This window comes from Lepidochelys kempii, chromosome 2 (genome assembly GCF_965140285.1).
Source record: "Lepidochelys kempii isolate rLepKem1 chromosome 2, rLepKem1.hap1, whole genome shotgun sequence".
NCBI lineage: Eukaryota > Metazoa > Chordata > Testudines > Cheloniidae > Lepidochelys > Lepidochelys kempii.
In genome coordinates, this window is record NC_136381.1 from 169083274 (window position 1) to 169108539 (window position 25266).

A 25266-nucleotide genomic window follows, 5' to 3' on the forward strand; every position below is an offset into this window, starting at 1 on the left:
CTGGGAAGGCCAATGTGAGCTTCCAGGTTCTTAAAAGTTTTAAAAACAACATTTGAGTGTTTAATCCTTAAAAACATTAGGTGATGAGTTGACTTGGTCAGAGTCATTAACTCATTAACATAAGATTGGGACTCAGTGCACCTGAGTGGTGGCACAGCAGGTACTACAATGGGAAGGCAGAGAAGCAGAAATGCACTAAACAGATCTGGATGGAAGGCAGCACTGTTAGTGAAGAAGAGATGAACAAGGATCAGGAAGAGAGGCAGTTGTGAGATGAGACAGTGACAGATGTACTAAGAAGCAGAAGGCAAGCCAGTATCAATGGGATGGATTCAGAAGGAACACAAGCAATGGAACAGGGGTGGGAATACCATACAAATATCTACTATTTTACCCAACAGGAAGGCACAGAAGAAATAATACTATATATGTATATGTATATGTATATGTATATGTATATGTATATGTATATGTATATGTATATGTATATGTATAGGTTTTGTAGCATCTCAGGGGCTAGAATATTCCTAATACTAATAACCTAGCACTAACAAGGTTAAGCATCCATGTATGTCACCAGAGATTTTCCCCCTAGCTGATCTTTAGAAGACCTTATTTTGAATAATACATCATTTTTTAAATTTTCTCTTACAACTTAATCATTTAAATATTTGAGCATGAGAAATATCAACTGACTTGCTACGTGCTTGGAATATTGCATAATTACATGTTTCTGTAAGTGAAAGCAATATTTCACAAGTTGCATAATTTACATGGAACCAACATATCTAAATATATAAAAAGGTAAAATCCTTGGGGAAGTTTCAGAACTTAATAAATAAAATATCCTCTCCTGCATTTTCCTCAAATAATTTAGCAATATTTTCATAAAAATAAAGGGAAGGGTAACCACCTTTCTGTATACAGTGCTATAAAATCCCTCCTGATCAGAGGGAAAACCCTTTCACCTGAAAAGGGTTAAGAAGCTAAGATAACCTCGCTGGCACCTGATCAAAATGATGAGATGAGATACTTTCAAATTGGGAAGAGTGGGAGGGAAACAAAGCATCTGTCTGTCTGTGTGTTGCTTTTGCCGGGAACAGATCAGGAATGCAGTCTCAGAACTTCTGTTAGTTAATAAGTAATCTAGCTAGAAATGCATTAGATTTCCTTTTGTTTAATGGCTGGTTAAATAAGCTGTGCTGGATGGAATGTATATTCCTGGTTTTGTGTCCTTTTGTAACTTAAGGTTTTGCCTAGAGGGATTCTCTGTGTTTTGAATCTGATTACCCTGTAAGGTATTTACCATCCTGATTTTACAGAGGTGATTCTTTTACCTTTTCTTTAATTAAAATTCTTCTTTTAAGAACCTGATTGCTTTTTCATTGTTCTTAAGATCCAAGGGTTTGGGTCTGTGTTCACCTGTACAAATTGGTGAGGATTTTTATCAAGCCTTCCCCAGGAAAGGGGGTGTAGGGCTTGGGGGGATATTTTGGGGGAAGACGTCTCCAAGTGGGCTCTTTCCCTGTTCTTTGTTTAACACACTTGGTGGTGGCAGCATAGGGTTCAAGGACAAGGCAAAGTTTGTACCTTGGGGAAGTTTTTAACCTAAGCTGGTAAAAATAAGCTTAGGGGGTCTTTCATGCAGGTCCCCACATCTGTACCCTAGAGTTCAGAGTGGTGAAGGAACCTTGACAGATACTAAGACAGCAACCTTTGCACAGCTATTTCTGGTACCTACTTTCTGCTTTGTTACTTACCTTAGAGCCACTTCTGTAAGGTCCTGAGTCAATTTTCAATGGCCTTCACCTCTGAGGAGGGACAAAGAACCTTGCAGAATCAGGTACCTTTTCTGCAGATTCTGCTACAGAATCAAATGCCCAAGAAACAGTCCTGATCCAGAGAGGTAATGAGCACTTGCAAGTAGAGCAGGTTGAGAATTTTTCAGTGAAACTTTTGGGTGTCAGAGAATGCAGATTCATTGAAACACTTTCTTGGGTACCTATTGGAATTTCTGTTCATAACCAGACAGTGAGGGAAACAGGTGCCCCCCAGAATAGCCCAGTGGTTAAGGCCCTCACCTGGATCAAGTCCCTGCTCCAAACCAGTCAGATTTGAACTAGGTCTCCCACATGAAAGGTGAGTGCACTCACCAACAGGTTATACAGTCAGTGTTTTCCTCTCTGACCCAATGGATATTTTCCTATTTATTCAAAACGGATCAGCACCAACAAGTGAAAGTGAAAGGACTCAAAATTAGGCTGAGCAGGCCCTTGAACCTGGGTTGTCCACATCTCAGGTAAGTGCCCTGACCATTAGGCTACTGACTATTCTGTGTGTCTCATGTTTTTACATGAAATATTTCAAAATATCTCATTTTCATTCCAATGTGGAATGGAAACAAATTTCAGACCCTCAAAATCTTTTGTTAAACAGAATTCTTGTTTTACACCCAGCCGCACTTGCCACTCTCATTTGGCTCAACAAAAGTTGTGGGTCTTGAAAGGATCAGGCCCATAAGGTGGGAAAGAACTGGATTCAAATTATTTATAAAATAAGGGAATTTCTATTTTAAAGATATTAATCTTTATCTGTTAGTGAAATGGATGGAATTTAATTGTATGGACATGAGGTAAGATGCAGCAAAATTAACTGTGTTTCTTTACAAAAGGATAAATGAGCAAACAATATTAAAAATGTTTGAAACTAAAATGAGATAATTGTAAAATGCACTTTTAGTTTTTATTTAAGTAAGGGCAATGTGAATCATAACCAAGAGTTATTACTGCTGAAATTTCAGTCAAACACAAAGTCATGGGGATAATAAATCTTGTGTGTCCATATGCAGATATACCTACCATACTCTTGCAGCTTTCCAATGAGATTCCCCACATCAATATTCAAGTGACTTTCTATGAAGTTCTTTATAAAACTGTTTTGGAGAGCTTCCTAAAGTAAGAGAAATGATTTGCAAGATAGCATCTGTGATAGAGTTGCTGAATTTTTTTTACATACACACACACAAAGAGTCATAGATCTCCCTACTCAGCCATAGATTTCTTCTGTGTGACCTTGGGCATGTCACTTAGTATCTGTGCCTGAGCTCCTCATCTGTAAAATGACCTCACGGAAATACGAGGAGAAATGCACTGAAGATTCTGAGGCAATTAGATACTACATGGATGGGAACCAAGTAAGTGCCTATCACAGATTGATATATCATACCATACATTTCCATCCTCATCTCCATCTTGTTGTTTTCTTTTGTTTCCATTATTAAACCAGCACTGAGATTGTAGGGTTTTCTTAATTGGCTGTTTAAGATCAGCAAAGGGATTAAAAAAAAATCTGTTCATGTTGTTTCAAACGCTCCCTGGGGAACTGCTGCCCTAATCAGAGTTGAGAGTTACTGGGAAATGAACTGGCATTTGGTATCTTTCAGCCATTGCTCTCAGTGCAATACGGCCAAAGGTGTGACCCTGCCTTTTCAAACGTACGACAAAGACCCCAAACTCATAACCTGATGTTATGTAGGAATCATTAGTTAAGTGGAGAATATCGCTAACATCTGCACATACCTTAACTAAGAGTAAAAATATTTATAAAAAAATTAAAATGCCCACTATAGAAAACTTTCTATAAACTCAGCTTCAAGATTCCACATTTTAGCTGTCAATAATTTATGGCATTAGTGAGCTAACACCAGGTTTGTATGTCATGGAAGAAAATGTGGCTCCAAAATGGCAGATACACTTCATAATGAGATGCAACTAAAGATTAGGCTTATGGTTCCAACAGCTTTGGGCACCAAAGAACCACTGATAAAAACACCCCCTCCTACGGACAAGCACCTGACAAATCTTTAGTGTATTTGTCCTCACAACACTCTTGTAAGATAGGGCAGTGCTATTATCCCTATTTTACTGATGGGGACCTGAGGCTAAGTGACTCGCACCAGGTCATACAAACAGTCTCTGACAGTGACTAGTAGGCTAGTGCCCTAACCACTGGATTGTACTTCCTCTCCAATTCTGATCCCCTTGATTCAGTATAATAGCTCCATACTCCATGGGAGTTCAGTGGGATTACTCATGGAATAAAGTACTATTCAGCATGAACAAGAACATCCGACTCTGGCCCCTTGTACTTAGCAGATACATGAAAGTATGCACATGCCTAAAATAAGTAACCATACAACCTTATTTGTTGTACACCTTTAACCTTCCTCACCCCTTGTTTCCCCAACTCACTGAGTCACATCTATACATTTATTAAAAAGAAAAGGAGTACTTGTGGCACCTAAGAGACTAACCAATTTATTTGAGCATGAGCTTTCGTGAGCTACAGCTCACTTCATCGGATGCATACCGTGGAAACTGCAGAAGACATTATATACACACAGAGACCATGAAACAATACCTCCTCCCACCCCACTCTCCTGCTGGTAATAGCTTATCTAAAGTGATCATTCTCCTTACAATGTGTATGATAATCAAGTTGGGCCATTTCCAGCACAAATCCAGGTTTTCACACCCTCCGCCCCACCCCCACTCCACCCCCCCCACCCCCACCCCCCGACAAACTCACTCTCCGGGGGGCAGAGGGTGAGAAAACCTGGATTTGTGCTGGAAATGGCCCAACTTGATTATCATACACATTGTAAGGAGAGTGATCACTTTAGATAAGCTATTACCAGCAGGAGAGTGGCGTGGGAGGAGGTATTGTTTCCTGGTCTCTGTGTATATAATGTCTTCTGCAGTTTCCACAGTATGCATCCGATGAAGTGAGCTGTAGCTCACGAAAGCTTATGCTCAAATAAATTGGTTAGTCTCTAAGGTGCCACAAGTACTCCTTTTCTTTTTGTGAATACAGACTAACACGGCTGTTACTCTGAAATCTATACATTTATTGTAAATTGGCTAGGGAAGAGACCTTTCCTTTTGCTTGTTCTGTAAAACACAACATTTTGGAGCATTGCATTATTAACAGTCGTACAAACAATATTATCTGGAAAATAGCATCTTCAGTTTCCATGTTCATTGTCTCAATTTCTATATCTCATTTGCTCAGTTTCCAAGAAAAAGGACTAACAATTAGCTCCACGAGGCCTTTCAGGGATCACAAGTAACATTCCTTAATTGAATCTTAATTAACAATGCTATTGTTGATGCATGAGCATCAGTTTATTCTTCCACAGCTTAATGGCTCTGCAGATGGTGAAGAGTAAAAAGTGCCAAAACTACATTTTAATGACTAAAGAAAGAAGATATGACTTGGAAACAGACAGGAAAAACTGTTAACCAGGTGCTACATTTAAGCAGTCACTGCTATTGTTGCATTTTAAATTTCCTCCATTGTCCCTGTGAGACCTGATCAATTACATTGGGGAAGACAATTATGAGAATTAAGCAAGTTCAAGCTGTAAAGAGTATTTAAAAACTTGCCAATTGTCTTAGATTAACGTTTCTCAACTGCAGTCTGCGGACCCCAAGGGGTCCCCAAACATACTCCGGGTGTCCATGGGCCCCACTGATCAACTCCTCCCTCTCCCTCCCAGCACCTCCTGCATGCCAGGGAACAGCTGTTCAGCAGCGTTCAGGAGGCGCTGGGAGACAGGGTGAGGAGCGGGGATGGAGTGCGCTCAGGGGAGGAGGCGGAAAGAGGTGTGGAAGAGGAGGGGGAGGGGTGGAGTGGGGGTAGGGCCTGGGGCTGAGTGGGAGGCTTGGGGACCCCCCAAAAATTTTAAATCAAAATGGGGGTCCTCAGGTTGCTAAAGTTTGAGAATCGCTGCCTTCGGTAAGTGACTGTTCGCCATTGTACTATTCATAGTATTTCCAATATCACATGGTAATACTGCAGACAGGGAGGTAACTACTCATTCTAGCTACTTTAAAATTGAAAAGATTTTCAGGACCACCCCATTGTAGATCTATAATCTAAACTTTAGCAGGGTTTACTGTCACAGACATACGGTCTTCAAGTGCCACTCATAAGAAAAACTCATATGTCTGTGCTGACTGTACCACCACCGCTATCCTGCAGAATTTCTGGTAATTCCTCCACCTGAGAGCCAGGATCTTTGTAAAGGCTGATCCTGAACTCCATTTCCTATAGTGATCTAGTATTTCTAGAATTACCACTTCTTTACAGGCTACTTTAATTCTTCAATTATTTGTTCCTGTGGATAGTATTGGAAAGTAGGAAGTCATCGACAATTCACCAACCTGGAGCTGATTGACCATGAGGAAGTTTTCACTGCTCTTAAAAACCTCAGACATCCTTAGCCAGGCCTCAGAATAAATTTTCAGGTTGTCCACAAAACCAAATGTGTGATTAGCCTAAAGGAAGAAATGAAGCCAAGTGAAATGAAAACTGCACACAGTAATTCCTGTGGAAACAGGAGCAACTTGGGTGGTTCAGATCTCCTGAAAATCCTCTGCATGTCAACTTTAATTGTCAGAAGTAAATGCATTGTGTTTCCTTTCATCTTCAAAGGAAAACAAAAATTCAGAGACTAACAAATCATAGAAAAGGCTTCCTGCTGTGTTTATGTTTCCCACATGAAGAGTAATAATATACAATTTATTTTTATATACTGCCTTTCATACATGGTACCACAAAATACTTTAGTGAGAGCCAATCAAAAAATAAAAGAGGTTCAAATTAAAGCCTCTCTCTTGATCACAGCACCGCCTATTTGGGAGGAATATGTGGAATATCTGGATGCAACCTACAGTTCCTTCAACCCTGAGGACAATTTTGGTGCTGATTGAGTCAGGGAGATCTAGCAAGGTCCAGTAAGGAAGAAGGCAGAATTAGGGACCTTCTCATTTGACTGTAGGGGGTAGCAGCCAAGTCCTTTCCTTCTGCCCTCACCAAAGGATGGACTCTGAATGACAGAACAGTGAATAATGCACATTCTAGTGTGAATTTTTAGAAAGTCTGTGGTAAAAACTGGTAAACGTTCAGTTTTCACAAACATGGGTGGTTTCTCCAAATATACATGAATCATGAATAACATGACTTCACAGTCACAATGACTCAGCCTCAATGATTTTATTCACAAAAGGATCAGCAAATCAATTAACTTTTCACATTTAGCCAGATCTAGTAGTGACTGGACTGACTTTTCATACGACCCAGCCAACAAGAAGGTTCAGTGTGTTCCACTATCACTCAAGGTGTCTGCAGCTAGGTTTGAAATCACGTACCAATATCACTAGGGGGTACCAAAGAAGGGACCTGATAAGATGAGCAAATTAATCACAAACTAGGAAAGAATTTTAGCATTAAATTCCCCAAAAAATTATTCAGAAACACTGTTTCAGTAATGTTGAATTGGTATAATATTAAATGTAACATTTAAATTAAATATTTAAGTCAAAATGAAGCATGCTAATATTGAAATGAAACATTGCAACACAAACAAAGTGAGAAAGTTAAACAATTCATTTGGACGTTAACCTGTCAAAATGTCATCTAAATGTACATGTTGGTGCTAAATGTTTTAATTTGGGCTAAATTGCACTTTCCCTCAGAAAATGACTTAATGAAATTTTTTGACCACCTCTAAAAGTTGTATAAATAATAGGCTCAAGAGATCACATGAACACCTCAGTTGTGTCACAAAAAAATGTTTTAGGGAATAATAGATGAACAATTCATAGAGCCTGATCCTGACAGAGAGAGCAAAGTTGAATTTGATGATGATGCGATTGCAAATAGCAAAAACAGATACAGGAAATTGATAGGAGTTATAATATATGAGTACACCACTGACTGAAGTATTAATGTTATATCAATACACATACATCTGTACAATAATTACCTCTCCAAATTTGATTGAACTATGATAAAGAAAACAATAAGCTACTGCTGCTAATGGTGATTTAAGCTCATTCTGGAAATACAGATAAGTATTAGTTGAAGTATTACATTCTATGGCCAGTTCTGTCCTAATGCTTGTAAGGGATCATTATTATCATGATAAAGGTAGATTATACGAGGGGATTATCGAAAAAGGGGCATGCGTGTGTGGAGAGAGACATTCTGAGTTGTAAGCTGATTCTTGAACAAACACCAAAATGAAAAGGATCAGTATTATTAGAGAGAACACTTCTGAAAGATAATTTAAACCTGACTAAAATTTAGACTGCCATTTTGACAGGCAGGGGAGGCGGGGTGAGACAGCAGGATCTGTGGCATCATTTTTTCTAGTGAAATACACCACCTCACCATGTCTGATGGCTACTGAACATTAGGATTTATTCAAAGCCTATAAAATTATGCCCCTTTCCCTGCCCCACCCTTACACACATACAAGTGTTTGTTCATGTTTGGTTTTGGCAATTAACTTTCCATTGGTTCTGTTAAAAAACACAGATATTTACATACAACATGCAAAAAACTGGCAATGGATAACACAGCTAATTAATGGTACTTTCAGAATATTCCTGTATCTGCACTACATCAATCAAATGTTTATGTACAACTTCTCATTAGGGGAAATCACTAGTATTTCAAAGTATCTTAAGTGTAGTATTTGGTCAAGCTAAGAAGCCTGATTAAATAATAAGGAATAAAAGTTAAACATAACAAACAGATTGGAAAATAAAAACAACTGAAAGAACATATTCCATCTGAAATCACTGCTGTGGGGCCAAATCTTGTGTCCCACTGCCATGCTTTAATCACTAGACTATGCTTCCTCTCAACTATCTTTAAACATCTGTCTTATTTTCCCCTTGCCTAATAGATTAGGAATCTACAGCTCAAGGTTAGAGAATGCTGTGATATCAATTTTGCTTAAGTTAATATCATAGCCGTCATAACTGTTTTTAGGAACCAGACCTCTTCATTATGCTCTAATGATGGTGGTAGCGTAGTCATGTACAGCATTCCCCAGCAAAAAAGAGCTTCTGCACTGAGTTGCAAATTAGAATTGGGGGTAGATTTATTCTAATATTTCCTGTCAAAAGTGCAGAACTTTGGCACAGTCCCGCACCATTTAAGTGCCTTCTACAAAGACATTCAGATAAACTCTGGAAGTGTAAAGCGACAGGAGATGCCTGCCTAAGCAGCAAAAAAAAAAACAAAAAACACACCAGAAAAGGTCACTGGTGACCCATTCCCCACACTAGCTGTGCAGGAGGTGCTAGGATGGCCACTGGCAGCCAACTACATTTCCCTCTGACAATATTAAGTCTTTAGAGAGGGGATGCTGGTGGACAGTTTGGGAATAAGATCTTCTGATAGGGGCCACACGGGCTTCATTACAAGTAGGAAAGTGGGTAGAGAGGGATGCTTATCACTGGGACATATGTAGCTTAATAAACCCTGAAGATTCAGGTTCAATTCAGAATAAAGGAAGGGTTAAAAATTTAGACTAGGCCCAAACTTTAAGTCCCAGTTCACCATATTCTACTTAAAAACTAACAGAGAAAGTGTATAGACTGTTAAGAACTGCTTGGCTGGTGTGTGGTTATTGTGCCTTTAAGACCTGGAAAATTGTGAAGGAAGAGTTCAGTGGAGAGTCTCCTCAGAGGTAAGTAGATGTATCTAAAGAATGAAAACAGCTGTATTATACGTGGGGCTTGTAGCACTGCCTATTACTACCCCTGCCTGATAATTCCCATTATAAAGCCTTGTTTAAAGGTCCATATAACTTTGCCAAACTTTAACCACTTAGGCTGAAATTTTCCATGACAAGTGTCTGCCGCGGGGCTGATTTTTTTGGGGGGGAAAACGTCAGCCAAAAGGGTGCAGCTATTTCTTAGAAAAAAGTTGGGCAAAATTTCCTCTGTGTCAAAAAAAATTGTTCACCTTTCCTTTAAAAAGCTCAACAGCCTCCCCATGCCCTGGAGCAAGAACATGAAATTGGGCAGGGGCTGGCCTTTGTGTCAGGGGTATGCCTTTTACTGTCCCTGGGAAAATCTGCCCCAAATTTAGCCAAGTTAAAATCCTTTTGAAAAAAACAGTTTGCACAAGCTCAGTAAAGACTTGCTAGCGCTTCATAGCTCCCTGACAACCCTATCTACACTTAGCACGCTCCATCCCATTTTGAATTCCACCAAAAGTCCTCTCTGGTATTGCCTTCAGACTCACCCTTTTATAAACCTCCTAGTTTTGTGAATAAGGTGAAGCTAGAAACATCCTTTTGAGGTTATTTGTCAGCCTGTTAAAACATTTCATTGTAATATAATTTTTCATCATGAAGGGAGTTGAAACAAATGTGTTTTTTTTTCAAATGCCAAACTTCACGAGACAACCCAATTAAAGTTGTAGAATAAGAACCTCCTTTATCTTATTATGAAGGCTTGATATTTATAAAGAAAGGCTTTGCCTTTCATATTAAGGATTTGTGAGCAAGGCGGCAGGAATCCAAAAACAGGATGAATTTGTCAGACGTGTTTTCTTACTTTTACTTCTGAATTGTATTGTTACATACATTCTGTTTTAATCGGAAAAATTTGAAAAAAAATCTTTCAATGGCTATAAACTTCTTAAATGTAACATCTCTTTCTTTAAACTATCATCCTAAATGGAGATGCAATAATATGGCAAGAAAGACACATTGCCTCTGATGAGCCAATCAAGAATCAGAGATGCATGCTTTCTGATTGGCTCAGAATTGAACAAAAATTTCCATTGAACTTAGCTGATGTCAGTCGGCATATAGTCATTTATTGTGTGTGTGAACTTGACTGGTCAATATTGATTTAAACCTCAGGATTGTTTATTTATCACAGGTAGAAAGCAAATTGAATAACTTATTGTAAGAATGGTTGTCAGTAATCTTGAGATGAGATATTCCATTTTATGAAACAAAACATGAAAATTATCCTGAAATGTAAACAGATTTTAATGCTACCAGTCTTTGTAGCATGTACCTAGCTACCCCTGGGGAATAGTAGTTGAATGGGTACAATCCTGCAGTCCATGTTAGGGGAAAACTTGCACCTCTACTTCAATGGCACTTTTGCCTAAGTAAAGGCTGCAGGATTGGACTCAATACCAATATTTAGGATATTTGTTGATAATTTAGTTTTACTTAATTTCCATAGGGTATGATAATTAATAAGACTGTGCAACAGGAACAGTAAAGATGGATTTGATGGAGGCATCTACTGCTAGTTCCATGTTTACAAATAAACAGATAATTTATCATTGATAACTTGGTGAGTCTAGCATTTATTTTTACAAGACATCTTGAATGAGCTGATGGAACTGTCTGAGGTCCAAGCATGTTAATAGATTTATTGGGCTATAATATCTGATAGAATCTGTGTAGTTACAGAAGATGAAAAAAACAAAGTAAAATTGTCTCATTGAAGATAACTTGACAGTCTCAGTGCTGTTACTGAGTAGACTTCGTTTCACTTAAGATCTACACTAGGATTCAACATGTGCCGAAAGATGTAGCTGTCTTATCATGGATCCCATTAAGATAGTGGCTGTGGCATACTAATTGGCAAAATAACTTGGAAATCTCTACAATGCATTATTCTTGGTGTCACTGTAAAGCAGAATGCAATTCTGTATACAGAGTTTTATCACCACTTACAGTTCACGCTTGTAAAAATCAAAAGAGCACCTTCTTTTTTTAAATCAGCCTAAAGTTTTAAAATTAATTATATTCAACTCAGCAGACTAAGGGAGATATAGCCTGTCACCCAAACTAAGTTCTTCATTTTAATTGTAAACTAAGAAACCACAAGAAGTGTTATTTTTGATTCACAAAGGAGTATTGTGAAGTTAACGTGTAGTTCTAACGTTTATCATTTCACTTAGATTTTAACATCTTACTTTTTAGAGTAAAAGTCAGAACATTGTACTGATATATGTTTACCATGGAAAACACTATCATTAAAAAATATTTTGTATACCATTATCAAGCAGTAATGCTTTATTTCACATTTTAAATAAACTTAAATTACCGTTCCTGTAATAATTAAGATTTAACAATTAATAATTAAGATTAACAAGCATCATATTTGCAAGGTAAATACAAATATTTCCTCTGACCTCCAAGCCCTTTTAAAAATAGTTCATAATACTTATTACTTATTTGTATTGCAATAGTGCCTAAGAGCCTTGGTCACGGACCCCCTACTGTGAGAGGCACTGTACAAGCATAGAACAAAAACAGTGTCTGTGAACACGACTATAAACTCTTTGGGATTGGGACTATTAAATACAGGATACCTGCCAAGTAACAACCTTAGAATTTTTCGTCATATAAGCAGTCACCAATGTCATCAGCTAACCAGGTATTTGTACAGTATAGGCAGGAAAATTCATAAGAGTTGTCTTAACACCACCCTCCTCCTTGCCACTCCCCTATGCCACAAGATTAAATTAGGTGAACTAAAGGAACAATTCCACTAGTTGAGCCAATTGTGTGTATATGAGCATATCTAACATACTTCCACTTAGTAGAGGGATATGACAGACATACCATGTACTGCACAGACAAGGGTGGGATGTTCAAAAGTGCCTAAGAGAGTTAAGCACTCAAATTCTGTTGACTTTCAGTGGGATTCCTGACTCCATTTGAAAACCCCACCCATCATCTATAATTCAGAGTTGGTACTGTTTTGTAGCACAATTAAGCCTCATATGCACTGGCCAGGAAAACCATATGAGCAGATATATAGTCGTGATTACATTTTAGCATGGTAAAGGAGAGGAATGAAGCAGCAGGAAAAAAAAACCCAGCTATGCTCAATAAGGTCTTTTCTTCAAGGATTAGTATTTGTAACAATAAAGTAAAATAAGTTAATGGAATCAAAAAGAAAACATAGAAGCACCCAAGCCTGGATTTTAATCCAGTCCATTGACCTGAGGTGTACAGCCTATCTTCCCAAAGGCTTTAGTACAGTACCACCTAGAAGCCCTAGTCATGGACCTAGACTCCATTGTGCTAGGCACTGTACAAACACAGAACTAGCAGATGATCCCTCATGCAGCCTTTCCTGTGAGCAGCTGTGCAAAAGGAGGGGGAAGTGGGGCAGAAGTTAACCCTTACTCACCAAGGACTTACCTAGGGCCCCTGCACTCTGACACTGCAGGCTCACTACAACACTTTTAACATGGTTTTCCTGGCTCACTTGAACAGGGACTGCAAAACTTTGGGCCAAGTTCTCTTCATTGACACTGATGCAAACTCACTGAAGTAAATGGAGTAAATTGAAACACAAATACTACTAAAGAAAAGGAGTACTTGTGGCACCTTAGAGACTAACCAATTTATTTGAGCATAAGCTTTCGTGAGCTACAGCTCACTTCATCGGATGCATACTGTGCAAAGTGTAGAAGATCTTTTTATACACACAAAGCATGAAAAAATACCTCCCCCCACCCCACTCTCCTGCTGTAATAGCTTATCTAAAGTGATCACTCTCCTTACAGTGTGTATGATAATCAAGGTGGGCCATTTCCAGCACAAATCCAGGGTTTAACAAGAACGTCTGGGGGGGGGGGGGGGTAGGAAAAAACAAGGGGAAATAGGTTACCTTGCATAATGACTTAGCCACTCTCAGTCTCTATTCTCTATTCTAAGTTAATTGTATCCGATTTGCAAATGAATTCCAATTCAACAGTCTCTCGCTGGAGTCTGGATTTGAAGTTTTTTTGTTGTAATATTGCAACTTTCATGTCTGTAATCATGTGACCAGAGAGATTGAAGTGTTCTCCGACTGGTTTATGAATGTTATAATTCTTGACATCTGATTTGTGTCCATTTATTCTTTTACATAGAGACTGTCCAGTTTGACCAATGTACATGGCAGAGGGGCATTGCTGGCACATGATGGCATATATCACATTGGTGGATGTGCAGATGAACGAGCCTCTGATAGTGTGGCTGATGTTATTAGGCCCTGTGATGGTGTCCCCTGAATAGATATGTGAGCACAGTTGGCAACGGGCTTTGTTGCAAGGATAAGTTCCTGGGTTAGTGGTTCTGTTGTGTGGTATGTGGCTGCTGGTGACTATTTGCTTCAGGTTGGGGGGCTGACTGTAGGCAAGGACTGGCCTGTCTCCCAAGATTTGAGAGGGTGTTGGGTCATCCTTCAGGATAGGTTGTAGATCCTTAATAATGCGTTGGAGGGGTTTTAGTTGGGGGCTAAAGGTGATGGCTAGTGGCGTTGTTATTTTTTTTGTTAGGCCTGTCCTGTAGTAGGTGACTTCTGGGAACTCTTCTGGCTCTATCAATCTGTTTCTTCACTTCCGCAGATGGGTATTCTAGTTGTAAGAATGCTTGATAGAGATCTTGTAGGTGTTTGTCTCTGTCTGAGGGGTTGGAGCAAATGCGGTTGTATCGCAGAGCTTGGCTGTAGACAATGGATCGTGTGGTGTAGTCAGGGTGAAAGCTGGAGGCATGTAGGTAGGAATAACGGTCAGTAGGTTTCCGGTATAGGGTGGTGTTTATGTGACCATCGTTTATTAGCACTGTAGGTGTTCAGGAAGTGGATCTCTTGTGTGGACTGGACCAGGCTGAGGTTGATGGTGGGATGGAAATTGTTGAAATCATGGTGGAATTCCTCAAGAGCTTCTTTTCCATGGGTCCAGATGATGAAGATGTCATCAATATAGCGCAAGTAGAGTAGAGGCGTTAGGGGACGAGAGCTGAGGAAGCGTTGTTCTAAGTCAGCCATAAAAATGTTGGCATACTGTGGGGCCATGCGGGTACCCATAGCAGTGCCGCTGATCTGAAGGTATACATTGTCCCCAAATGTAAAAATAGTTATGGGTAAGGACAAAGTCACAAAGTTCAGCCACCAGGTTAGCTGTGACATTATCGGGGATAGTGTTCTTGACGGCTTGTAGTCCATCTTTGTGTGGAAAGTTGGTGTAGAGGGCTTCTACATCTATAGTGGCCAGGATGGTGTTATCAAGAAGATCACCGATGGATTATAGTTTCCTCAGGAAATCAGTGGTGTCTCGAAGGTAGCTGGGAGTGCTGGTAGCGTAGGGCCTGAGGAGGGAGTCTACATAGCCAGACAATCCTGCTGTCAGGGTGCCAATGCCTGAGATGATGGGGCATCCAGGATTTCCAAGCTTATGGATCTTGGGTAGTAGACAGAATATCCCAGGTCGGGGTTCCAGGGGTGTCTGTGCGAATTTGATCTTGTGCTTTTTCAGGGAGTTTCTTGAGCTAATGCTCAAGAGTTACCAAAAGAAACTACAGCATCTGTCAAGAATTGTAACATTCATAAACCAGTTGGAGAACACTTCAATCTCTCTGGTCACACGATTACAGACATGAAAGTTGCGATATTACAACAAAAAAACTTCAAATCCAGACTCCAGCGAGAGACTGTTGAATTGGAATTCATTTGCAAATTGGGTACAATTAACTTAGGCGTGAATAGAGACTGGGAGTGGCTAAGTCATTATGCAAGGTAACCTATTTCCCCTTGTCTTTTCCTACCCCCTCCCCCCGATGTTCTTGTTAAACCCTGGATTTGTGCTGGAAATGGCCCACCTTGATTATCATACACATTGTAAGGAGAGTGATCGCTTTAGATAAGCTATTACCAGCAGGAGAGTGGGGTGGGAGGAGGTATTGTTTCATGGTCTCTGTGTATATAATGTCTTCTTCAGTTTCCACAGTATGCATCCGATGAAGTGAGCTGTAGCTCACGAAAGCTCATGCTCAAATAAATTGGTTAGTCTCTAAGGTGCCACAAGTACTCCTTTTCTTTTTGCGAATACAGACTAACATGGCTGTTACTCTGAAACCTGTCAGATACTACTGTTATTTTTTATGTGCAGTGGGAGCAGGATGAACATATTGGGGAAATAACCCTGCCAGTTTTCTTAAAGGAAACACTTCCCATTGTTTCTACCATCCATATTGAGTACAGACATTTGATTTATTCATTTCCTTAGATACTCACCTTTTCTATCACCATGTTAAACGTTTTGCTGTTGGGGGTGTACAGTATCTTCCCATGTAACAGGGGCTTCAGAAAGGTCCACACCAAAGCCCCATTAGGTAACTGTAAAATTTCCTGATAAAGCTGCAAGCAAAATGGAGCTGTGGTAAAAGAGAGAGAAACAGAGAGAGAGAGAGATCATATTTAAGAGATATGATGATTTATTCAGCAACATAATGCCTATACACATTAACTTAGGGCTTGGCCTCTGTAAGGTGCTGAAAACCCTCAATTCTCACTGAACCATCACTTCAGCTCTTTGGAGAGATGTAGTTCATTCACCAAGTGCTTGAACCTGTGAGGAGCTGGGGATCCACAACTCCCAGATAAGCTGAGAACAATCATCCCCCAAAGAGATCAGAATCTTAGGGCATGTCTACACTACAGCCCTAAGTCAACCTATGTTACGTTGACTTACAGCCACTGCAGTAATTACACACTACCCTCCTTCCGCCGGGTGGTGCGCGTCCTTCCCAGGAATGCATGAAGCTGTGAAATTGACAAGACAGCCAATATAAGTAACACAGGCACCCTAACTACACTGACATAAGCACTACACCTCTCGTGGAAGTGGAGTTAGCATGCTGATGTAGAAGAGCACTTACTTCGGCGGGAGGAAGGCTGTATTGTGTACACTGACATAATTAGGTCGTTGTAAGCTGCCTTATGTCAACCGAATTGTGTAGTGTAGACCAGGTCTTAGTAAAAACACTGCATCCACTGCACCTATCCTAAAAGCTGTATTGGTATATTACAGTTTTGGAGTCAAAGTTCACAGGCAAAACAAACATAAAATAAATGCTGAGGGAAGATTCACTGCTATAAATTCTCATACAGATCAAAAGTTCTTTAAAGAATAAAAGAGACTAGCACCACCAATTATAGACCAATGAGGGATTTATAATAGTCTGATCATTGTTTTCATACTCAAGAGAAGGCGAGCATAGTTCTAATCAGCAGCTATACACCTTCTTACTTGTGGAACTTTCTTAGGCCATTCAATGAAAACTGTCTTTTCTATTTGACAAGACAGCTTTTGGGTGACAGTGAAATGTCTACTGACTTCTTCATCAAGAAAGGTAGCACAGCCTATTTCAGAAAGCTGCAGATAGATGCAAATGTGGAACTGAACTGTAGGATGTTTAATTCATTTTTTAAACCTATCTATATTTCATCTGCCTAGCTGAAAAAATCCATTCCCCTAACCCAAGTAAAATTTGGTAGTCAAGCATGTTAAGATGGATGTATATTCTTAATAACCTCATTGTGAGCCACGGCCCTCATCCTGCAAGAAGGAACATGTGGACAGACTCCCCACTGAAGTCAAGGGGCTCCTTTTCGCAGGATCAGGTCTAAATTTCTATGCTTAGTTTACATTGGGTATTTTGGTGACTAGTAGATTTAGAAATATTTAGTAATATTTTGTAGTAATTTTCATCTTCAGTGTACTGTACTGTAGAAACATTAAGTAATGTCTTTAGTAGAGCAGAGCGAGTAATTGATTTTTTTAATTTTGGTGGCGAACCAAAAAAATTCTAAAAACCATTCTAACCAAAACTAAGCTTTTGTTTTTTCTCCCCAAACAAACAAAAAAATTGATTTGAAACTAAATGTCAAAACAAATCATTTCAACAATTCCCAAGAAATGTAAGGTTTTTCAGCAGAAACTATTTGCTGTATTTGACCTGAATTCACAAATAGTTTCAGTACCTGCCAAAAAATTTTAACAAAAATTTCACCCAGCTCTAGTTACACCACCTCTGCTAGGGAGACAAATGTTATTATTTGCATTTTACAAAGGCAGACTGAATTAGCAATGTGAAGTGACCTGCCCAAAACCAAGGAGTGAGTGTCAGAGCAGGATTGTAACCAAGGAGTTTCTAGACCCCAGTCCTTTGTCCAGATCATTCCTCCACAATCTCCCTTTAAGAAATTAGTCCCCTCTAAACAAGATCTGTAACTGGAGAAAAATTAACAAGTGCTCAAAGGTGGCCAGAACAGAGTGATGGTATGATGAGCATATGGAGGACTGTAGCTAACCTTTAGACGAGAACTTTTATGGAAGTGTTGTCCAGTTGTTGGACTATAAGACTATAAGGCAAGTTCAGTAGTGAGCACACAGGACTGGAAGCCAGGGCCACTGAGATTTATAAGGAGGGGGAAAGTGGGCAGGAGGGGTAAGGACCCCTACACAATCCCCTGTGCAGCCTCTCTGCAACTCCACTATTAGTAGTGGAAGGACAAGCAGAGACTATGTGACTGGTACTCCCTGCCTGTGTGAGTGGCAGGGCTTGGGAAGAGCTCTGACTCCATGTTCAGTGTGCCAGCTTGAACAGCTGAGTCCAGACAAGATGTTGCAATCTTCTAGTCGCAGAGCCAGAAGCAGATATTTTTCCCATCACCACCACCCCTCCCTGGGGAGCAACAATGGAATCATGCCTCTCTGAGTTACAGTTCCTTTCCTGGAAGATCACAGAAATTAATTTTGATGAGTCAAATATTGGTGTAGGGGTGTGTGATAGGTCTAGAAAGCAGTCTCATACACATGATAGAAGAATAAAAGCAGGGTGCAGATAACTTGGAATATTAACTCTAATGGTAGCCAACAATTCAACTACAAGAAAAGACAAAAGTTATTCTTCTCTGGTTGTATTCAGAAGCTTAAGGATTTTATCATAAAATACCACAACACCAAGTTCACAAAATAAAAGTATATAACTATAGATTTGCAACCTTGTATCTAATAATGTATGTAATTTTGAACATTCAATAAACTTCCAATATATATGACCTGCCTGAGACAGGGGAGTCATTTATTGTTGTTAAATGCAAGAATACAAAATAACTTGAATTGCTTGTCACTTGTCTCCATAATCATTTCTGTGTAATAAAACCTTTCATCAAATCATTCCTTGTGTTCAGGATTGCAACGTCAGCTAGCTGAAATGCCAGTGAATATATCAACATTCCATTTAAGAGGAAAAGGTTTAGAATGCATAGCAAACTCTGAATGAGAGTACGTATATATGCAACTTGTGATTGATGTTTCCCTTACTTGAGTCTTCGGGAATGCTGTATTTTGCCATATCATCTTCCAAGAGCTCAGTGATCCTGGGCATGTCAATGAACATGTTGGTGTTGCTGAAGAAAGAGGATTCTTCTTTACAGACTGCCCTTATTAAAGACTGAAGGGATCCAACAATGGAACTTCTAGATTTCCCACCCTGTAAGAACTAGAACAACAATTACTAAGGAATGGAATCCCAATTACAACACAATTGCCCTGAACTATCCTGTCATAACTTTCATAGCTGCAGTAGTAGTTCAGATGTTCTTCCCCATTACTGCATCCAAGGAGGTCAACAAAATGACAGTTTTCAGATTGTCTACAAGAATGGATGCATGTTGTGCTCTCTTCTGTTCTCATGACCCTCTGTGTCAGGGAAAGATAGCGCCAGTTTAATGGCCAGAATACTCTGTGAAAGACGTTAGTATAATGTACTACTTTAACCTTTCGAAAATGTCATATTTTCATGGCTTGACTGGACAGAAAAAGAATGGAAATATCAGGACCATCAGATTGCAGACCCCTGGATTACCTTGTCATTTTCCATACACTCTGCTTCCCTCAACAAAAACAGAAGTGGGATTGAGCGCATTACTCTTCTCTCACACATTATAAAAATAGCAACAATAAAAATAAGAATCTTTTTACATGATGGGAATGTCTTCCGTGAAAACGGGCCTGCTACAAAGAAACAGTTGTACTTTGTTCAAAATATTAAAGTGCAGTTGTACTTTCAAAATATACATACACCAGGACCAGATTTAATAAAGAACATACCATTTTACACAATCATTTTTCAATTAAATCATCCCTCTTTACTGAAGAAAGATAGATTTTTATTGTCGTCAGTCCTATAGAACAGATGCTGTTCTGGGAGACTGATCTGACTGCTTATGCTTATAGTTTATGCACCTTCAACTGTGTTGTTAACCAAGTTCCAATAACAGCCGAACTGTGCAATTGCAGTTTTCAAATTATGTGCTCACAATTGTGCAATCCCACTGAAGGCTACATGGTTGCATAATTGTAACTGAGGACATAACTGGATGACAGTTGGGCTGCAAAGGTGTGACTAAAACAAGCATTTGGCCTGCCTGAAATGTATCATTATTGAAGATACCCATGTCAGAAAGAACCTAGCTAGATTTTCAGATCTCAGGTTGAGTTTACAAGACTAGAGGTTGGGGGGAAAATACTTAATCTGATAAACTGAACATGTTTAATATTGAAATCACTGGGACACAACCAGTGTGAAACATGATTTTTTAGAAAGTCAATCTTCAAAGCAGAACTTCACTTTAAGAATGTAATCGGTTATGGTCAGCTTGGAGGCTGTACCTTTCGAAAAACTTTTTAAATTAAATACATCAATCAACAAAGTGAAAGAAGCATGTTCACAGATCTAGAGGAAGTATAATGAGTACTAGTTAAGAACTCAGTACTCACTACCTCTTATATAGCACTTTCATTCATAGACCTCAAAAGAATTTGCTGGCACGAACATTCACTGAAAGAAAATTGTATGTATTGCAGAATGTACAAAGGCAAAGAATTAGAAATTAATATCATTGGAATCATGTTTCTAAGCACACCCAATCAGGGAAGAGAAACATACTAACCATTTAATCACCCGAGGACCCAATCAAAATACTTTGCATTTAAAATCCTGAATACTCATAACAAACTGTTTGTGAGTGACAGAGAAATGATTCAGTGAATGATTTTAATCTGCAAATAAACTTGCAAAAAATCATGATCAGTTCACCAACCAAAAAAAAAAAGTGATTTTTCTCAAATAAATTATCCATTACAAAATATTCCCCCAGTGCACTTTAGAACAGAAAGCAGCTCAGTATTTCAATCACTAGAGTAAAAATCCAGCAGGAAGGCAACACAGGAGAGATGGAAAGTGTCTCAGGATATGCCCCAGGGTTATATTTGCCATTACCCAGGGCTACAAACTTGGCCAGTGTGGATGAGCTGAGAAGTGAACAAAATAATCAAGGGTAAAAGGGCATATACTATAAAGTAGCAGAGCCTACAAAGCCTGAGAATGAATGGAAGATTAAGATAAATAACTTTTCTCCTGGTACATAAAGGAACAAAAGGTCAGTAATGTAGACAGAAGGGCCTTTGAGAAATCACATGGGTAATTTATTGACAAAAGAGGTAGACACTGAATTGCTAAAACAATTAAATGATTATTTTTTGCCTCGGTGTTTAGAGGGGAGGCTCGATGGCAGACACAGACATAAATTTCCCAGGGGAAACATTTAAAAAAAAAAAAAAAAAAGCCCTGCAAAATATAAAGATTGCGCTAGAACAAGTAATCAGGAAATTGGAAGATATGAAAAGACACAAAACTTCAGGGTGAGACGGGTTGCAGTCCAGGATGACATAAGCAGCAGCAAATGAGAGAGCAAAACTGACTAGGTGGCCCCCTCTGCTGTTGCAGTCTTCTCTCTGCAGAGTTTTATCAAAGATTAACTATCAAATCATCAACTTTGGGGAGGTAGGCCCAATACATATTATTTTATTCACAGTTGAGAAGACCCTGAACCTGCTGTAAATCAGATGAGCTGATGTGAAAAAATGATAGGACCAGATCCTCAGCTGACGTAAATCAGTGTAACTCCCTTTACTTCAATAGAGCTACAATGACTTATACCAGCCGAAGAGCTAGCCCAGAGAGTGGAAGGTTATCAGGTTAGATATATAGACAAATGCCGCATTGGAAAGTGGAGCATTAGAAGAACCAAACCTATAGAACAGCCAGACAAGCTCTGAATAAAAGAAAAGCTTTAAAGGACAAACAGGCAGGCCTGTCTGAGTAACGTTTTGACTTTTTAACTTTGTCATACAAATTAGAGCCTTATGGGAAAAGGTACTTATGGTACTTCATACCACTACTGAAGTAAATGGAGCCATGCTGATTTACATCTGCTAAGAATATTGCCCTCTAAGTGGGATTTAAGGAAGCGTTGAATATTATACTGTAGTAACAAGCAGGCATGCATTACCTACCGATGAGGCATTTTAAAGGTTTGCAATTTTAGGGTCAGGTTCGATCATCTTTACTCTCAGTAACACCTTACACCAGAAAATAGTGCCACTGAAAACGATAAGACAACCTGTTGCAATAAGGTATTACTCAATGGGAAAAAGAGTAGCAGAATCTGGTCCTTAGACAGGGGAGTCCTTTATTATGACCCATGATTTATTTTATAATAGCTCCAACATTGTACTAGCCATTGTACATACATGTGGTCAGAGTCCTTGCCACAAAGAGCTTACTTCCTCACTCTGTTTGGAATGTATCATCATCCTCTCCTTACAGAGGGGAAATTGAGGCAGAGAGGGATTCAAGTGTCGTAGTCAAGGTCACAAAGAAAACACATGGCACAGCTAAGAACTGAAACCAGCAGTCCTGAGTTCAGTGCCTTAACCACAAAACCCTCCTTCCTACCAAGGAGACAATTACCAGTCACTGGCTAAAATCAAGCACTCAACACTATGGATCTATCAACTGCCCATACAGTACATTTGGAGAAATGAGTTATGTGATTTACAATAGGTGAACAATTTTCACTATAACAAAAGTAGCAGATGAAGAAACATTGCAAGACCAGGGTCAAAGGAATGGCTTTTTAATTAAAAAAAAAAAAAAATGTTAGTACTGTGTGCCCCATTATCTCCATGACAAACAGAATAGATGTCATTGTTAATAAACAGCCTGTTGCCGTATCGGTTTAGGCTGTGATCTCAATTAGATAACAAGAAGAGCAGGCAGTATTTGGATGGGAGATCACCAGGAAAACCCTGGGCTCTGGCAGGAATGGGTACTGGCGATGAAAGAGACCATGAAATGTACCAAGACCTGAGTACAACAGGCTCAACTCACCCATTATGCAACACCACCAAGCAGTTTATGGGATACATTATGATTTTGCCCAGCATTCCTCCTCATTATTTAGTACCTGACCTTAATGAAGTCCTCTAACAAAGGCGATTATGCTTGCACTATAAACACAGCTAATGGATGAAATATCACACACACACCTGTTGAAATGCCGAGATGTCAAGCAGATCAATGCTTTTGAATGCTTGGAGGAACATGGGAAGATTTTCAAGGACATGTTGGCCTTTATTTGAAAGGGAGATGATGCTAGTGACCACTTCCAACATTGCATTCAGTAACTTGTTCACCTCAGAAGGTATCATGATCTTGAAGAAGAGAAAAACATGAGGATCAATTAATATAAAATCCACCCTATTTAGACAATATGGAGTTTATAAATTCCTCAGCCTCCCTTGCACTGCTTAAAACTCCAGCAAACACTTTTCCCCCCAAATGCTCTCTCAGTGCCCTCACGCTGGCTGTGACAGGAATGGGTACTGATGACGAAAGAGACCACAGTCTCCTCACAATTTTCTAAGGTCCCTGAACTTTGTCTGAATATAGTGAGATAAGGTGGGCCAGAGTAATGGCTTTTTATTGGACCAAATTCTGTTGGTGAGAGAGAGATACAACAATTACAAAAAGTGTTCTACGGTTAGAACCCCTTAAGTTTAAAATTGAAATATACAGAGCATGTTTCTGCTGTCTAGATTCACAGCTCTGTCTCTCCTTTCCTACTTCAGGCTGATTCCATAGGGGAAACTCTGGCCCCCTTTGACACCAATGGCAGAACTCTCATTGACCTCAATGTGGCCAAGATTTCACAGTGAATTTATTACAGAAGTTTAATATTTAAAAGAAAAATCACTATCTATTCACTTAGCTGAGCTGCCAATTCAGTAGGTTTTAAAGTCACGTTGAATTGCTATTTCTTAGTCTGCAGGTTTTTCCCTGTCCTCCCTTCATTTTCATCATAATTATTGTCTCATAGCTAGAACACTCAGTTTTATATATTTCATCTCCTGCTTGGATCTAAATGCAATTTGTCTTCTGCTTTTGCCAGTGAAGATCTTAGTGTGGGGGGGGGGGTCAGGGGGGATGTTTTTATAGGTCACTCTGATGTTACATTAATGCAAAATTGTTTTAATAAGATTAGCTGTTCAAGGGAGACAATAAAAAATAGTCGTGTTTTTCCACTGTTTTACATACTCTATTTCTTTCCTCCACCCATACTTTACTAGTGCATTTTCTGGAATTATGGAAATGTACAGTGTAAGTTTATCAGTTTTTTGGATTTCATCCTCTTTTGCATATGTTCTTTAAATAGCAAACATTCTGGAACATGCTTTATTCAATGAAAACAATTAGCCAATTAAGTCAGAAAAAACTCCCATAAACAAATGAGGAGCAGTTGATGGAAACAGTCAAGTGAACGATGCAGACCTGTACTAGGAATTTATTAAAATCAACAAGGCTCAGTGAAAGAGCCATTAGAAGAGTCACTGTTTTGTTCCAGTTGACCTATTTTTCAAGAAGCAACTAAAAGCTCCTCTCCTCACCTTAGTTATGTATACATTCTAGGAACACTTTAGTCTGGCATTTTCAGGAGCTTGGTCTGTTTATTACAAATCTGTTGTCATAGTCATCAGTTTAACTCTACATGTGTGGCATCAGAAACAAGAATCCAGGATCTCTAGCTTCAAAAAAAAAAAAAATTTTCTCTCATTTTGAGCTCAAGTAAATACCTTTCAACTACCAGAAATAGGTTTGCCTTTTCTCATTCTGGAGATCAGCTACCACAAAGGAGTAGAATGCACACACACTAGCCACCACATATCCCACCCAATACAGGATAATTTTGTTCATAACTGTCTCATCTCAAACTATATATCCAGATTTGTTTCTGGTTAACCACTCCCAAAGGTATTCACAGAGGCAACTCAGTTTCAGCACCAAATGCTTGGTCCCCCTTCATAATGCAGAAAGCTGTGTACAATGGCAGCACCATGATTTTCCAACCACATACAAGCCTTAAATTTCTTAACTTTGTCAGTAATCCCCAAAAGGCCAGTCTACTTGGGCAAAAATTTGCGTTTTTCAATTGAGTTATATTAATTCAGCTGAACCCCATTTCCTCTTAGCACCCATGTAGGCATAGTTTAATACCATTAAAATCACATGAGCTGGTCCTATAGTAGCCACTCAAATTATTTAGAAGTTTAAAATTCTGTTAACATGAACATTAAGAGGCTGAGTGCCACAGTGAGCTGCCTCTAGGTTGTGGCATAGCTCTCAAAAGCAACAAAAAAGTATCCAGCTCAGTTTCTTCTATAAGTGCAAGTAAACATTTTCACCCAGCA

The 25266-nt window shown here is 39.2% G+C and overlaps 1 protein-coding gene across 1 annotated transcript in view; it reads right to left on the reverse strand.

Moving 5' to 3' along the window:
• Nucleotides 1-25266, reverse strand: part of ABCA13 (ATP binding cassette subfamily A member 13) — a 227009-nt gene that overhangs the window by 180991 nt on the left and 20752 nt on the right. Inside the window, exons 10-14 of the mRNA XM_073329650.2 lie at nt 23068-23232; nt 18997-19174; nt 15903-16042; nt 6225-6338; nt 2859-2949 (exon numbers count right to left, since the gene is read on the reverse strand). Of these exons, the coding sequence (XP_073185751.2) occupies nt 2859-2949; nt 6225-6338; nt 15903-16042; nt 18997-19174; nt 23068-23232 (688 nt within the window). The remainder of the gene's footprint in view (nt 1-2858; nt 2950-6224; nt 6339-15902; nt 16043-18996; nt 19175-23067; nt 23233-25266) is intronic.